The sequence below is a fragment of the Mycteria americana genome, chromosome 1, assembly GCF_035582795.1.
Source record: "Mycteria americana isolate JAX WOST 10 ecotype Jacksonville Zoo and Gardens chromosome 1, USCA_MyAme_1.0, whole genome shotgun sequence".
NCBI lineage: Eukaryota > Metazoa > Chordata > Aves > Ciconiiformes > Ciconiidae > Mycteria > Mycteria americana.
The window spans coordinates 66,446,764-66,461,442 of record NC_134365.1 but is presented as its reverse complement, the minus strand read 5'-3'; the positions used below and the strand labels follow the sequence as shown (position 1 = coordinate 66,461,442).

The 14,679-nt window shown below is 42.5% G+C and overlaps 1 protein-coding gene across 6 annotated transcripts in view; it reads right to left on the bottom strand.

Annotated features, from left to right (window-relative positions):
• Window positions 1-553: 553 nt before the first annotated feature.
• FAM180A (family with sequence similarity 180 member A) overlaps window positions 554-14,679 on the bottom strand; it is a 99,846-nt gene continuing 85,720 nt past the window's right edge. For all 6 annotated transcript variants that reach the window (XM_075503604.1, XM_075503613.1, XM_075503621.1 and 3 more), the window contains 2 exons: window positions 3,087-3,187; window positions 554-2,080 (listed from right to left, as the gene is read on the bottom strand). In XM_075503604.1, the coding sequence (XP_075359719.1) occupies window positions 1,739-2,080; window positions 3,087-3,187 (443 nt within the window). In that variant the 3' untranslated portion in view covers window positions 554-1,738. The remainder of the gene's footprint in view (window positions 2,081-3,086; window positions 3,188-14,679) is intronic.

Sequence of the window (14,679 nt, the reverse complement as noted above, 5' to 3'; positions counted from 1 at the left end):
ACTCTGTCTTTTATAAGCCCTTTGTCCAGCTGCTTATGCTGTTGCCAGCCTGCCCCTAAGGCTGCTGTGGTTCCACATTCCCACGGGTGATTGCCAAACCCAGTGTGCCCTAACTGCTTGCACTATTTGCTGTTTGCTGCAACAAGGTGGTGCTGGATGGATTTTTTTCAGCTCCAGTCCTTGGAGTATCCCTGTTAAGGGACGCAGAAGAGTTCCCTGCTTTTGTTCAAGTGATGCAAAAGCAGTTAAACATGATTCAGAAGTGGGGCTGGAATCCTCAATTCTCTTTTACAGCCTCAGGGATTTGTGATTTGGGCTTGTCTCCTTAAGATACTATGCAAATAGAGAGATAGAGAGTGCTGGTATATAAGGATGAAATAAATGTTCAGCTGTTTTCCCATGCTTTGGAAGTAGAAGCACCTCTAATATCAATAGAGAAACAGAGTTAGTATAACTTGTTCACAAAAATTAAGGGATTTGCTTTAGAAGAGTTTGGATCTTTCATGCTAGTCATCTGTCTGACAAAATGTATCTCCGTTTTCTGTCCATTTTCTGTTCATGATTTTTTTGCAGTTTATAATAATCAGTTGCACTATTTCTACAAACAATCTTTGCTGTAAACAAGTACTGCTTTTCCACTGCTCCCAAATTCATAATTCCCACCACTGGATTGGTGAATAGCCTTTTCTGCTAAGTGGTCAGATGCAATTGTTCCCTGACTGAACAATTTAGGATTCTTCCATGCACTCAGCACTTACGTGCACACACATGCATGAACATACACACACATATACACAAGTTACTATATAATTTACTATCAAAAATGAGTCACACTGTTAAATTCAGCACCAGGTATGTTTTAATGCACCTTCCTCCCTTGCCTCAGGGGGATTCTGAAGCACAGGTTTAGATGACCTACGTTCAAGTGATAGAACCGGGAAAAATGTGTCATCGTTAAATTAAACAGGGCCTTTGTCTTGCCTTCGACTCCGCTGAGGACAAATTCATGTTCCCTTCAAAAAACAAGGAGCAGAAGCAAAGTCATGTGCAAATAATGAAACAATCATTGCAGACTGTTTGGGAGGGAGGCTCTTGGAAGCGGGGAATATGTTCACAGGCATTGTTTGCTGCTGGTGTTCACAATGCCCTTTGTCTCCTGCAAATGTTATTGCAATTAAAAACTGGCTCAGCCAGATGAAGTGAATCAGACAGTGCTTATTTACAAGAATATTTGGAATGAATAATATTTGGCATAATTTCTGAAGGCTGACAATTATGAAACCTCTTCTTTTTACAGAGGGTTTTTGCATCTCTTTATAATATTCTTTTACTGGCCATCCAAAATATGAACTTGTTTCCCCAGCTAGGAAAGCAGCATTCTCCAGCACATACACATAAGTATGTGAGCATAAGCATAGTATACTTATGTATTGCTTATAGGAAACCCACAGGATGAAACAAGGGCATGTCTGTCTGGGGTGTATACCAGACTCCCTTCTTTGCCTGTCACAGAAAGTGCCTCCAAGCCAGCACAAAAATCAAATTCCCAGGACTGAAGATGACATTTTTCCCCATTTAACATGGAACTATAAAGTGTATTCCACAAGAGGGAGCTAGAAAACAAATAATCTTTCATGAAGCAGGCTATTAAACTCTTTACAGAACAAAGTGGAGGACGTGCTACGTGTCCCTTATCAACCAGAAGAGGTGGCTGAGTTGCTGTTGCATAAGTCTCCCACTATGATGGCTCTTTGTTGTATGGGAACATCAAGTCGTGCTTCAGGGCTTTGTAAAGGCTGACAAAGGATTCAGCCCAAGCGTCTTTCTGGTGCCCCTGGGACTGAGCAGCCCTGTAGGCCGTGTAGACCATGGTCAGCACTGTCTTTTCAAAGTCTTCTTTCTTGAGGACCGTTGGGTAGGAAGACAGCCTGCTACTCAGCCTGCGGATGTCTGTGATGCTCTTGGGGATAATCTCATTGCAGATGATGTCAAAGTCAGCAGCCTTCCTCAGTGAAGCAAGCTCCTCATCTTTGATGGAGATCCTCTGACCTTTGTCAATGTCAAGCTCAGCTAAAAGAAACTGGTACAAAATCAGAGCACAGAAAGCTATTTATCTTCTCCAAGAGACTCTAGGCAGAGTAAATGTGAATTAACAACATGTCCTTAGGTCTTTACTTTAGGTCAAATGGAGAAAAAAATTCTCATTGCACTGGCTGGAGGTGGGGCAGACCAGAAAGTTTCTATGTGAACGTTGGACTCCTGTGTTACCTACCTAGGAAAATTAGACACAGGCTATGGGGAAAGGAGAGAGGAAAAGGAAAAAGCAGGTAGTCTTCTGTTGTCCAAAACAGGCATGGGTTGCTGCTGGTACCACATGGGGATTAGAGAGGTGGAAACAGCAGCACTGCTGGGAAAGGCTGTTTACCCTTCCAGGGATAGCAGTGGTGGCCTAGCTCTGTGTGAGTGTGCACAGCAGTGGCTTCCCAGCCCATCTATCCTGTTTGGACATCCAGTCCCAGTTTCTCAAGGTGTGGGATAGATAGATTTGACCCAGGTACCTTCTTCAGGTAGTCCACTTTCCCTTAGCTAACTGTATGACACTGTTCCAGACTGTGCATTACATCTGCAGTCTCCGCTGCTGTGAAAGAGGGCACCTGAATAATTTTGAAGTGAAACAGTCATGCCCTTGGGATTACTTTGCAATGACTGATATTCGTGGCTTTAATGATTTGAACAAATAATTTGGGACTGAGACTTAGACCAAAGAATTTAAATGCATTGTTCTGGAAGAAAGTTGCTTTCACTGGAAAGCCATTTGCTCTTGTTTTCACTTTGCCTGTCAATGAGCTAGAACCCACATTTGAGGTACTGCAGGCAACTGCTGCCTGCTTAAGTGCTGAAAGAGCTGAGTTTGTCATATATATGTCTGTTCCCTCCCTTCTGGTGAGCTATTACATAGTCAGCAATGGGTTTACTGCTGGGATGAGTAAAAGTAACTTGAAGACAGATAATGGATAACCCCAGTGTGGACAGTAACCCCAGTCTTGGTTAGGGCTTAAGGTACCATCTGCTCCCGTATACTGAACCTCATAAAGCAGGACCACATCTTCCAGCGAGTTTTGTAGCACTGGGTTAAAGAAGGCAGCTGAGGACCTCTTGAAACGCTGAGCAGCTGGGAAAAGCATAGCTGGAAAATAATAATGGGAAAAGAGAGGTTCAATAGGGTTGCAAACACTGAAAAGAGGAAGCACTTTTCAACAGTAGATTCAACCAAATACTTGCCTGTTGCAAAGACTTACAGCACAGTATGACTTCTCACTGTAAATAAAATGGGTGGCATGGACTGCTTTGACTATAATCTACTAGGGATGGAGGTTAGCTGTTTGTCCTGTATCTATACAGTGTCTAACACAGAGTGGTTTATAATCCAGGCCTGGGACTCTGAGGTGCAGCCATGGTGCCAGGAATAATAATGGTAACTGCAATATCAACATTGCCTGAAATACATGTTCTTCTCCTGGCTCTGCAAGGGGAAATCAATACTGACCCTCAGTATTGATTCCCCCCCCAGAGAGGGAAAACCCTGTTTTGTTTAATGTTATGTGTATATGATTTAGATGTTGATGTTTAGGTAACCGTAGTTTGGATTTGTTGGATTTTTTCTAATACTCAGGAACAGCAAGGTTTTTTTTAAAGCTGTGCTTGTGTGACTATCAATACATTTCCTCACTTCTCAACTTTAACTGTTGTTTACAAATGGATACATTTGGAAACCAGTTAAAAAAAGGAAAAAAACCCACCTTTTGAAAGGCATAGACTCTGTAGCATAAATGCAGTCCTCTTTCCTGGGCCATTGCCAACTATTGACTTTGGTAAAGTTTGACTTGTTAATGATATTTAAGTTCAAGTAATGCAAGGAGAAAGAAACCAGGCCCTCAGAGATTGTGTTAATTAGGACCTTTACTATCTAGCATAAGGAAAATTAATTGGGATAATACTAGGTATGAAGTAATTCATGCTTGACCCAGCAAAGGGTAATTTGGGCTTGAATTAGCTAGGGAATATAGTATAGGTAATACAGTTTGTTGAACTGCAGTAAACATCATGCAGCTGGATACTATTAACTGTAAATGCATTCTGCAGGGATGGGTTTCAGGCATTTTGGTAAGACACCTACAGAGCTATGTGCTTCCTATTGGATCCATGTGAGTTTAGATTAAAACTTGTTTCAATAACCAAATAGTACTTGCAGGTTATGTGACTAAAAGCCTGACGGAATGAATGCACCAAGTAAAAGAACAGAGGTGTTGAAAAGGACTTGGTCTCTGCAGTAGCCTTTCCTCAGCATGACGCCTTTAACACCAAAGCATCTTGTCTGGCCCAGCCGAGGAGATGGTGAGTTTGGGAAAAGTCACAAGCTGCCTGTAGGTTCTGCTCTGCAAGAGTGCTTGCCTGGCCGACCACTGGCAGCTGGGGCTATACCCTTTTCCTGCTGCTGTTCCATCACTGACGTTCACCCCTCTTGCTCAGAGCTTTGCTAAGACACACTGGAGCTATTCCATCTTTCGCTCTTGGCAATTCAAGAATGCAATTGAGTGCATGTGAAGCACTTGAAACTTCAAGCACTAATTGCTGAGTAATTAAAACTTTTATTACTGGGCAATTAAAACTCTAATTACTAAGCAGCTGGCAGAAATCCAGTCCATAATGATGACGATTCATTTTTATCTCTTTTAGATGCCCTTTCAGTGGAAACAGCCTCAGAGTGCAGAGTACCTCTACATATGCAGATGGTTTTCATCTCAAATATTCCCTGAGCCATGGAAAAGGTGTCTATAGCATCTTGCTTCAGTGCTGTCACGCTTATTGTCATCACACTGATTGCTTTTAGCTTTTAGGCCAAGTGCAGATTCCTACCATGGAGCTGAGCTAGGAATTATCAGGTTCAGCCCATCACCACTCACCCAGAAAAGCCTCAGTGAAGGACTCACACCGAATGCCATATTATTGATTTAGTACTGACCCACTTGCTGAATCACAGGTTACACCTCAGAAAGCAGCTGGGTTTTCCTACCCAGCTGTTCCCAGGATGACAGGGATTAGGTTAGGACATTCAAAGGGACTAGAGCCTGAGCTGCTATATTGTGAGAAAGGACTTTGTATGCATATCAGAAGCATGCCATCCTCTGTAGGGACCAGGCTAGCACTGGCTCTCTGATCTTACTATCTTGTTCTCAAAACATATCAAACTTTGTTCCAGTTCTTAGAGACTCAGAAACTCTTTCAGAGCTCATTTGTATTTGCCATGGTGATCTGCTTTTCCTGATCCACATTTTATTTCATTCCTTCCCTTTCTGTCTCTTCCTGCACAGTAGTCAAATCCTTCTGCCATCACTCCCTCCACAGTCCTCTCCATGAATTCATGAGTTTCTCCGAGATTATGTGAGCATTTAGAGCAAGCACTCTCTGATTTTCATTACACTGACTTAACACACATGTAAGTTAAGCACAAAAGCTGAGACAGAGAAAGATTTGCAGCCAGTTTCTGCATTTAGTGATTGCAAATTCCACTTGAAACTTTTCTGCTGACTTTACTTCTTCCTGCATTTATTTCTATCTCTGACATGAGTTAGCTGGACAGTATCAAAGAACAGCAGAGGAGTATTGCTGTGACTTACCACCTCTTTACTATTTTCTTCCCCAAGGGAATTCCCTGTAAAACTATCAAGCAATTATTTCATAAGAAGGTGCAGAGCAATGTCCATCATTTTATGGTGATGTTGCGGCTAATTCGTTTCAACGACAGTAGCCGTGAATATCTGAGGAGCAGAGATCCCTAATCAGTATTGACAGGGAAAGCCCAATCCAGTGATCTCTGAAGTCAGTGGAGAGAATCTTATTGACTTATTGTTTTTACTTCTCTTACAAATGTGTCAAGACATCTCCAATAGAGATGTGGGTGCTTCTGTCCTAAGGGCTGAACAGTCACATAGCAAAAAGCTTATGATCCACAGAGATGAGGTAGGAAAAATAAGGTTTGATTGTCCTTACTGAAAACATTTTCTATCATATATCTGTGTACTACCAGGTGCGTCCTCTTCCAAATCCCTTCTTCAGAGGAGCCTTAGGAGTGCTCCCTGATCTGACCTCCCTTGCTGCCCACTGAGGCCTCAGGGCTGGAGGTGGATGGGAGAAGTGTCCCTGAGTGCAGCCACCCACTGCCAGCCCACCTGCCCGACCCTGAACAGCCTCATCCTGTGCCCTGGAGTGCACCACTGCTTGTGCCTGGAGATGTTGGGCAGCCAACAAGTCTAGTCCTAAGGGAGGCTAAAAGTGCCCGTCAAAATGTGGTGCAGGAGTCCCTGTTTTCTGCACCGGTCACTGCAGGAGTCTGTGCAGTCTCCTATGGCTCTGTTGACTCAAGTCCACTTCTCCTTAAGGACTACCCAGGTTTTTAAACAAAAGCTGCAGCCGTGTTTGCCAACTCGTTGGCCTGCTTCTAACTATTTAGCTCATGACAGCTTAGAAATTTCTTTACGGTATGAACGTAACGTCACATCTGAGGCTGACAATAGTTTTATTATAAAAATGCGTTCATCTTTTTTAAGAACTGTGCCATAATTTTCTAGACCTCACTAGCCATGTGATAAACATTTGTGATCCTCCCCCAGGTTTTCCATGCAGTTTCACTGGTGAGGGTACGGATGTTTGGTTTTGCTTTCCAGTCCACACTCCTGCTCATGATTTCCCAATTGCTGCCTGTGATGTGTTTGCTGAATAAGTACAGAGCATAGCTGCAGGAGTGCTCAATTATTTATGCATCATCAATGACCTTTTCTTCTCCTACAAAAAGGTATGAAGCCAAAAGCATGAATCAGGCCCTGTGCAGGCCATCGCTCCAAAGCACGTACAGCTCCCTGGGGCTCCAGGACATGCACACAGTTTAACCAGGGCCATGACTCAGTAGGAATTATTTTGATTGACTTCAGGGGCATGGAAAAGGGCTATCTCATTGCTTCAGTGGGACCCCTTTCAGGAAGGACAGGAGGAGCAGAGGAACAAGAAGGACTTGCGGGCCAAAATCCTGATTCCCTGCAAGCAAAGCAAAGGAGAGTTGCCTCTTGGCATAGGGAAAGGCAGTGGCCTGGCTGGAGTTGTCCTATAAGCCAAATTCAGTCAGCAGGCTGCCAGTTGTGTCCACCTGTTTTAGATTACTAGGGCCCAACTCTAAAGAAACTCATGAAAATCATTTTTTTGGGCATTACTGGCTTCCTGGGACCAGCCCCCTGTTTCTGGGAGTGCAAGGCAGGGAGTGGTTGCACAGGCAGCAGCAGTTCCTGTTCAGTGATGGACCTAAAATGGAAAAGCGATCTCTGAAACTCCTTTATGTGTACACCAGCAGTTGTAGTGGGGATTAACAGGGCTTTGCAAAACCATGTCTTCTCAGGCCACCGCAACCATCTTTTTACTGCAAGCTCACAACAGAATCACAGAATCATATAGGTTGGAAAAGACCTTTAAGATCATCGAGTCCAACCATAAACCTAACACTGCCAAAACCACCACTACACCATGTCTCTAAGCACCTCATCCAAACGTCCTTTAAATACCTCCAGGGATGGCGACTCAACCACTTCCCTGGGCAGCCTGTTCCAATGCTTGATAACCCTCTCGGTGAAGAAAAATTTCCTAATATCCAGTCTAAACCTCCCCTGGTGCAACTTGAGGCCATTTCCTCTCGTCCTATCACTTGTTACCTGGGAGAAGAGACCGACCCCCACCTCTCTACAACCTCCTTTCAGGTAGTTGAAGAGAGCGATAAGGTCTCCCTCAGCCTCCTTTTCTCCAGGCTAAACAGTCCCAGCTCCCTCAGCCGCTCCTCATAAGACTTCTGCTCTGGAGCATATGCTGGTTCCACAACCACCCTTTAGTAGTGAGAAACTGCTACAAGCTCAGCAGTACATTCAGCTTGATCTCTCACAGCAAAAGTTTCCCTTTTCTGCTCAAAGCTTTTGAAGTCAGGACTCCTAGACCTCAATAGAAAGAAGTTAATGCATCCCAGATTATAGTGACAGCAATTTCTCCCTATTTGGCTTTATCTTATTGGTAAAGCAGGGAATAAATGTGTTTACTACACAACAGTTGTTCGGTGCTATGTGTGCATTTGTGCATGGAAACAAATATGGGTACTGCCCCCTAAATGAAAGGAAGAGAAAATGTAAAACTTTGTAGGTTATTGTTCATGAAGGTGTGGTAAAGTATGTAAAACATTTTTTTATAAATTCATTGGCTATTGTTAGTTTGTTCTGTCCTGTAACAAGCCCAGAGAAACAGAGCATTGGAATTATACTCCAGTGGTGTGAGTTTTTCCCTAGCCTAAACATCACATGGCTAGAAAAGCAAATAAAAATATCCATGGCCATGCTCAGTCTTTTTTTTATGCCAGCTTCTGCAAGAGTCAAAAAAGCCATCTCCTGGGCCAGATGCATAACCCTTTTAAGCTTGCTGTTTGTCAGCTTGGAGCATATGCTGGTTCCACTAGTGAGCTGGAAATTTTCCTTGTGTCATGACATTTTTCTCTAACCTGTCTGGTATTGGCACTAAATGGATCTCAGCACACCCAGAGGCTCCTGTCAAGAGAAGACATTTGTTGATAACCTGATAACAGATTTTCTTGCTAGCACTGACTTCTTTGAAAGATGAAGATTATTCTTCAAGATTAATTCAAGCATTTGCCAAAGCAAATGAACTCAGCACTGTCCACAAGGTGATTGTATAGGCAGACACAACAGCCATTATAATGCCATGCAAAAATTATGAGTGACTTGGGCTGGCCGAACCTATTTTGTTGCAAAGACTGCCGGGCAGTTCCTAGAAGTCAATGCTGCTTTGGACCTTAGGGCAAATGCCCGAAATACCTGTCCTTACCATCCTGCAGTCAATCAAAATTACTAAATATTTAGCTGCCCTGAGCAACTACCTGCTTTGTGCCTGCAGCAGATCTTGGTACTGGAAGCATTGCTTCTTCCAGGGTGAAGTGGTGTTGACCTATGAGAGGTGTGTGGTGGGCAGTGAAAGTAGTAACGTAAATCACAAAAAGGGCAGCGTTAATAAGTGATGAACAGGTTTTATGCATAGTAATCCCATCCTTCTTTACTTCTTGTCCTGCACTTGCCTCATCCCCAGAAGGATGCATGTTCACCATCTGCAAGACATTTATACTGCCCTGGGCCTGCAATCGCTGCCAGGGCAGAACCGGAGCTTCAGCTAGCCAGCCCTGCAATGGAGCATACTCAGGCATAGCTCCTGTGCTTCCTGACTTTTTGCTTTTCTATATCAAAACTGCTATATTAGGAATGATTGAACACTTTGCCCTAGGACAGGAGAAATGGAAAGAGCGGGAAGCTGGAATAAGAGGAATAAAATAAGGGGAACACATACAAAAACCTAGAAAGACAAGGAAAAAACACTGCAGTGCTTCTGAAACTTGTATCTGGAATTGCAGTTACTCACATAACTAGCTCCCATGACAAGTGCAATGCAAAGGCTTGTGCGTTCCAACTTTAATATATTTAAATCTCCATTATTGGGAGATTAAATCCCAATGCCCCTTAGGAGAACACAACAATGAGATGGAGAAGACATTTTAATTACAAACCAACATGAACTAGCACATTTTTAAAAGCAGCTACCAAGAGAATTTCCCTCTTTTTACTTTCAGCTCCATATCATTGCTATCTTAGCTCCTAAGACTAAAACTAATAGCGACAATGGTCTCTATTCCTGCCTGTTGGCTAAAAGTGAGAATAGACATTTTTTTCTTCTTTAGATATAAGAAGAATGGTTTAAAGAAAAAAGCTCCATCTTGAAAGTCTAAGTTTTGTCAATAAGGATGTAGGAAGTAGATCTCCCTACAAAAGTTGGCAACAGGCAACACTGTTCTTAGGAAAAAAAAATCAGTTTAAACCACTTAGAATTAATAGCAAATTGTATTCAATTCCTTAGTTCGTCACATAATCAGTTTTTTCAAAGTTACCTTTTACTAATTTATCTCCTTTTTAAGAAACACACGTATTCTGAAAGGGTGTCTCAGTTCCATAAAACAGAATGCACACTTCATAAATGTTCTGAGATGTGTTAGATGATTAGATTAATGTGCAACAGAGTTTCTATATAAAAACCAGAGTGGTAATAGCCTTTCTAGCTACTTGGCATGAGTAAGAAATGTAAAGGTTTATTAGAAAGACCAAAAAACCCTTATGTTTACAGAAATGGATATTGCTAGAGAAGGAAATGGTGCATCTGAGCCTGTGTTTGTGAGAGGCAGAGGATATTTTTTTCTTTTATGATTTAAGTAAAATGGTTTCAAAGATATGACTAGCATCAACCAACTAAAATGGTCTGAGAATTTATTCCCTCAGATGGAATTTCCATTATGCGGCATTTTCACCTGTTCCCAGCCTGGAGCAATGTATGCTGTATTATTTATTCTTCCCTTGGTCATAAGGTGGGAGTCCCCACCTGGAATTATTTATGCTCACAAAAAAAGGTGCAGTCAGCCAAGAGAGGCCTTTGACGTGCTGGAGTAAAGCTGCTGCAGAAGGCGTGGAGGGAAAAAACGCACACAGAGAAACTGAAGGAAAGAAGAAGTGAAATATATTGTTATCCTTCAGTTTGCTGCCATGTTACCAGGAACTGGAGATAGGCTATGGTGAACACTATATGAGTGAAGGGCAGCAATAAAGAAAACAAATATCAACCCTGTTCCACAGGTTTAACACAGAAGCAATAAGCAATTTTGGTAACACAGGAAATTTCAGGCAGAGTTGGGAAATGAACCAGTGCTGTATATCCCTGTCTTTATTGCAGGGTCACCTCTCCTTCCCTATCTGTGTTGCTCACAACAGCCCTTTATGCAAGGGGAAGACAGAAAGCAATCTTAATTGAACACATGTGAAAATGTTTCTTACAAATGAACAAGTGAAGGAATATAATGATGATCCAATCTACTTCTATCTCTCCTAGGAAGGAGCAGAGAAGGGAGGGAGTGAAGGAGGGAAGAAATACAGCTGCATGTTGGTGTTTCGGTGCTGAGCTGTGGGGAAGGACCCTAGGAGCAGAGCAAAGTAGATGACTCTCCTGTTGAACAATGGAGCGAGGCAGTGGAAATCAGAGCTCTGCTTTGTGGGAAAAGACAGAGCTGCAGCAGCTCCAAGAGCTCTATGTATCATCCTATTGCTCCTCTGAAAGGAAAGCCCTTCAAAACCAAATATCTCTCTCCAGTTCTCCGCTCTTTTTATATTATCATCTCAGAGTCCAAAGGGGTGGGCTTGAGCCCTGCGCTACCTCCCAGGTACATATTTACACACAGCTGAGACGCTGAGCACAGAGGAGGGGCGTTCAGTAGTTGAGAATGGCCTTTTTACATTTTGGTGTACTTTCCTTTTCAGTCGGGCTTCCTTGGTTTCCTGGCAGGAAAAGGCAACTGAGTAGTTAGAGTTTTGCTGAGGCTGACCTAATCACAGCTGCAGCTGCAAGGGGCAGTCCGGCACGCCTGCCCCCCAGTGATGCTCTCCCTCCTTCCCTTTGTGCCGACGCTGCTTTGTGTGGCCACACAGTGAGCCAAGCCAGGGATCTGTCTCATCATGAATGAAGGGGAAAAGCAAACAAACAAAAAAAGAGTGGTAGATTTTAGCTGTCTCACTCCCCATCACAGCTGCTACGCCAGCAGTGCTCCTACATGTGAGGAACTCCCAGTACAAGTGTGGTCCAACTACTCTTAGGACATTTGGTGATGATTCCAGTTCTCACATGACATAAGGATGGACATCAGCCCTGGTTAGGAAAAGCAGAAGCCCTTCCTCATGCCTACACACCCTTGATCTAATCACCAAGCTCAGGGGCTCCTTTCTGTGAATGGCCACCTCAGCTAGTGTACTCGTTGCTCCTGCTAGAGGTGAGGATCGGCTGCAGGACCACTAGCAGCCAAACACTTCTGTCCCTTCTATGCTTACATCCCCCTGAACTTTGAACAGAGTAAATTCAACTGGTACAAAGAATATCTAAAATTTATTTGAAGACTGGATGATGAGAAAAGAATCAAAGGGCCAGTTTGAACCACAGACCTAGCAGGGAACAGTATGTATTTTATTTCATTATCACAAATGACAGCTCAGATTCTTCAGTCCAAGTATTAACTGTTGTCATTGACTAGTTCCATAAAATGTCTGTTCAGAGGGTAGGAACAATATCATGTGCTTTATCTAAACAACCAATACTATGTAGATTTAGGAGCTCTCTTTAAAATTACCTTGCCTTTTTATCTGGGATAATGGTAATGCCCTACTACATGCTAACAAGAGAATTAGCAAATTTCCATCTCATGATGTCTTCCAGTTCAAACTGTTTGCCTTTTCAGAAAATATACATTAATGAAACACAATGCATTGGATCTGTTGAAAGGGACACTACCTGAAATTCTGTGCAGGTGGCCAAATTGAAAAAATACATGGGCATTCTGACTTCAAAATCTATGGCCATATGATCTGCAGATTAAGAAAAATAATGAACGTTTCTTGTTATTGCTGACTGAATTGTCCTGTGCTGAATTATCCTATGGGAACTGTCCCACTGAGATCAACGGAGCTGTTAGGTGAGGTGAAGAAAAACAGAAGAAATGATGGTGACCCTGGAATTATTCACTTAAGCCATCTGTGAATAGTTTCAACTAGCAAGTCAATTCAAGTGTTTGATGATGGATCTAGAACTATTATTGAACTGATAACAAACTATTTATTATTTTATTTGTGTATGAACTGCTGACCCACATATAGTAGCACATATGTGAAACAACAAGCTATTCCTCAAACTAAATATCAATATCGCAGCTCAGAACTGAGGAGCAATAAACATTATATTGACCATTTCTTCTCCCTCATATTAGAAAGAACCAGAATTGTCTTCCCCTTTCCTTCAAATCCCCACCTGAGTTGAAATAAATTGTTAGGAGGAGAATACATAAATCCCAGTTTTCTGCTTCCTCTGCTCTGGGATTTCACTTGTTCTTCAAAAACAGGGAAACCCCAGCTGCCTTTCCAGCTGTTCATTGAGCTCCAAATGTCAGTGCACCTGCTGCTGGTTTTCTTAATGACATGAATATGTGCTGGATGGAGAAACTGTATAAATCAGCCTTGCCCAATAAACAAAAAGCAGGGGGATACTGGGTCCTTTTTGTGAGGAAATGAGTTCTTTCTGGAGACAATGCCTTTTCAAAATGTATGTTTTCTAGTAGTGATGATAAAGACAAGAAGTCTGAGAAAGTAACTCAGAGCTGAAGATGGATTCAGGTATGTTTCTGAACTGGACTGGTAGGGCTGTTTTGCCACCGGAGCAGAACATGAAGGGTGAAGAGCTGTGCTGTATCCCTGGGTAAGAGGCAGGGGAGCCACATGTCTCTCCTGGAGCAGTGAGGGTCACCATGAGAAGGCATCTATTCTGTCAAGTTCATACCTGCATGAATGTCTGGGCCCCATTATGTTAATTTCTGCATCTGCATGAACATAATATTAAAAAATTAATGTAACTCAAATATAATCATCCACAAAATCTAATTGATGGGTTTCAATGTGTGCAGATGTGATGGTGGGCCAAGACAATCTTTGTGATATTGCTGGAAATGTAGCAAAGAAATCTGAAGGATGAATGCAAAGTGGATTATTTTTATAGCTGCCTTCCCCACTCCACAAACACACATATGGGATTTCCATTTTACAAAGCTGTCATTTTTCTACTGTTCCTTGTTATTTCGTGCTCTCCTAAAATCTGACTATTCCTAGATCTTTCAGGTTTCACAATCTGCTGAAATAAAGCTGAGATTGACATACAACTGGATTCACCATTAAATACAGAAAACCTAGCCAGAACCTTGAGTATTGCAAATTGCTAAAAGCAGCTGGGCACTGTGGACGAGGTCCTCAGACGACCTGAGCTGGTACCATGAGCCCCATGATGCTGCTCTGCAGGCGGCCAGGTCACAGTGAGTCCTGTGCTGTGAAAGGCACGCTTGGGATCGGAGGGAAGAGAAGCAAGTTAGATTCAGGCTTACAGAAATCTTACAGCCAACAAAATAACCCAAATAACTTGTTTTCTGAGGAGTGGGACCTGAAAGGCACAAAATGCTGACAGTTGCTCCTGAAATGGATGGAAATTCCAAACTCAAGATCTTTCGCTGCTGCAGTTCCTGCCCCTGTGGATGCCATCTCTCAATGGCTCCCAGCCCAAGAGGACTCTGCCAATTTGTCCTGTGTATTTGATTCAGTGCTATTCTTCCTTACCATACATTCTCTTCTCCTGGAGTCTTTTGAGCTGAACTTGTAAAATAGATTTTTGGCTTACAGGAAATATTCTAAGTAAATGTTTAAGGAAAAAATGTTAATGACCTCATGCTATAAACTTAGGAAGAATAAATTTGGAGAAAGGGAGGAAAACTTGATTTCCAGTGAAAACCTCTAGCATGTTGCTGACTGAAACCAGCTGGGTGTTTATTCTTTGATTTAACTCCTCTGTGCATAAGGACTGGTAAAGAAGACATTATTACTGTGGAGAAGCACTTTAGATAGGCTGCTGTGATACTCACATTGTAAATTTCAAACTGTCTTTTCCTGGATTTGGGCTTTCTTC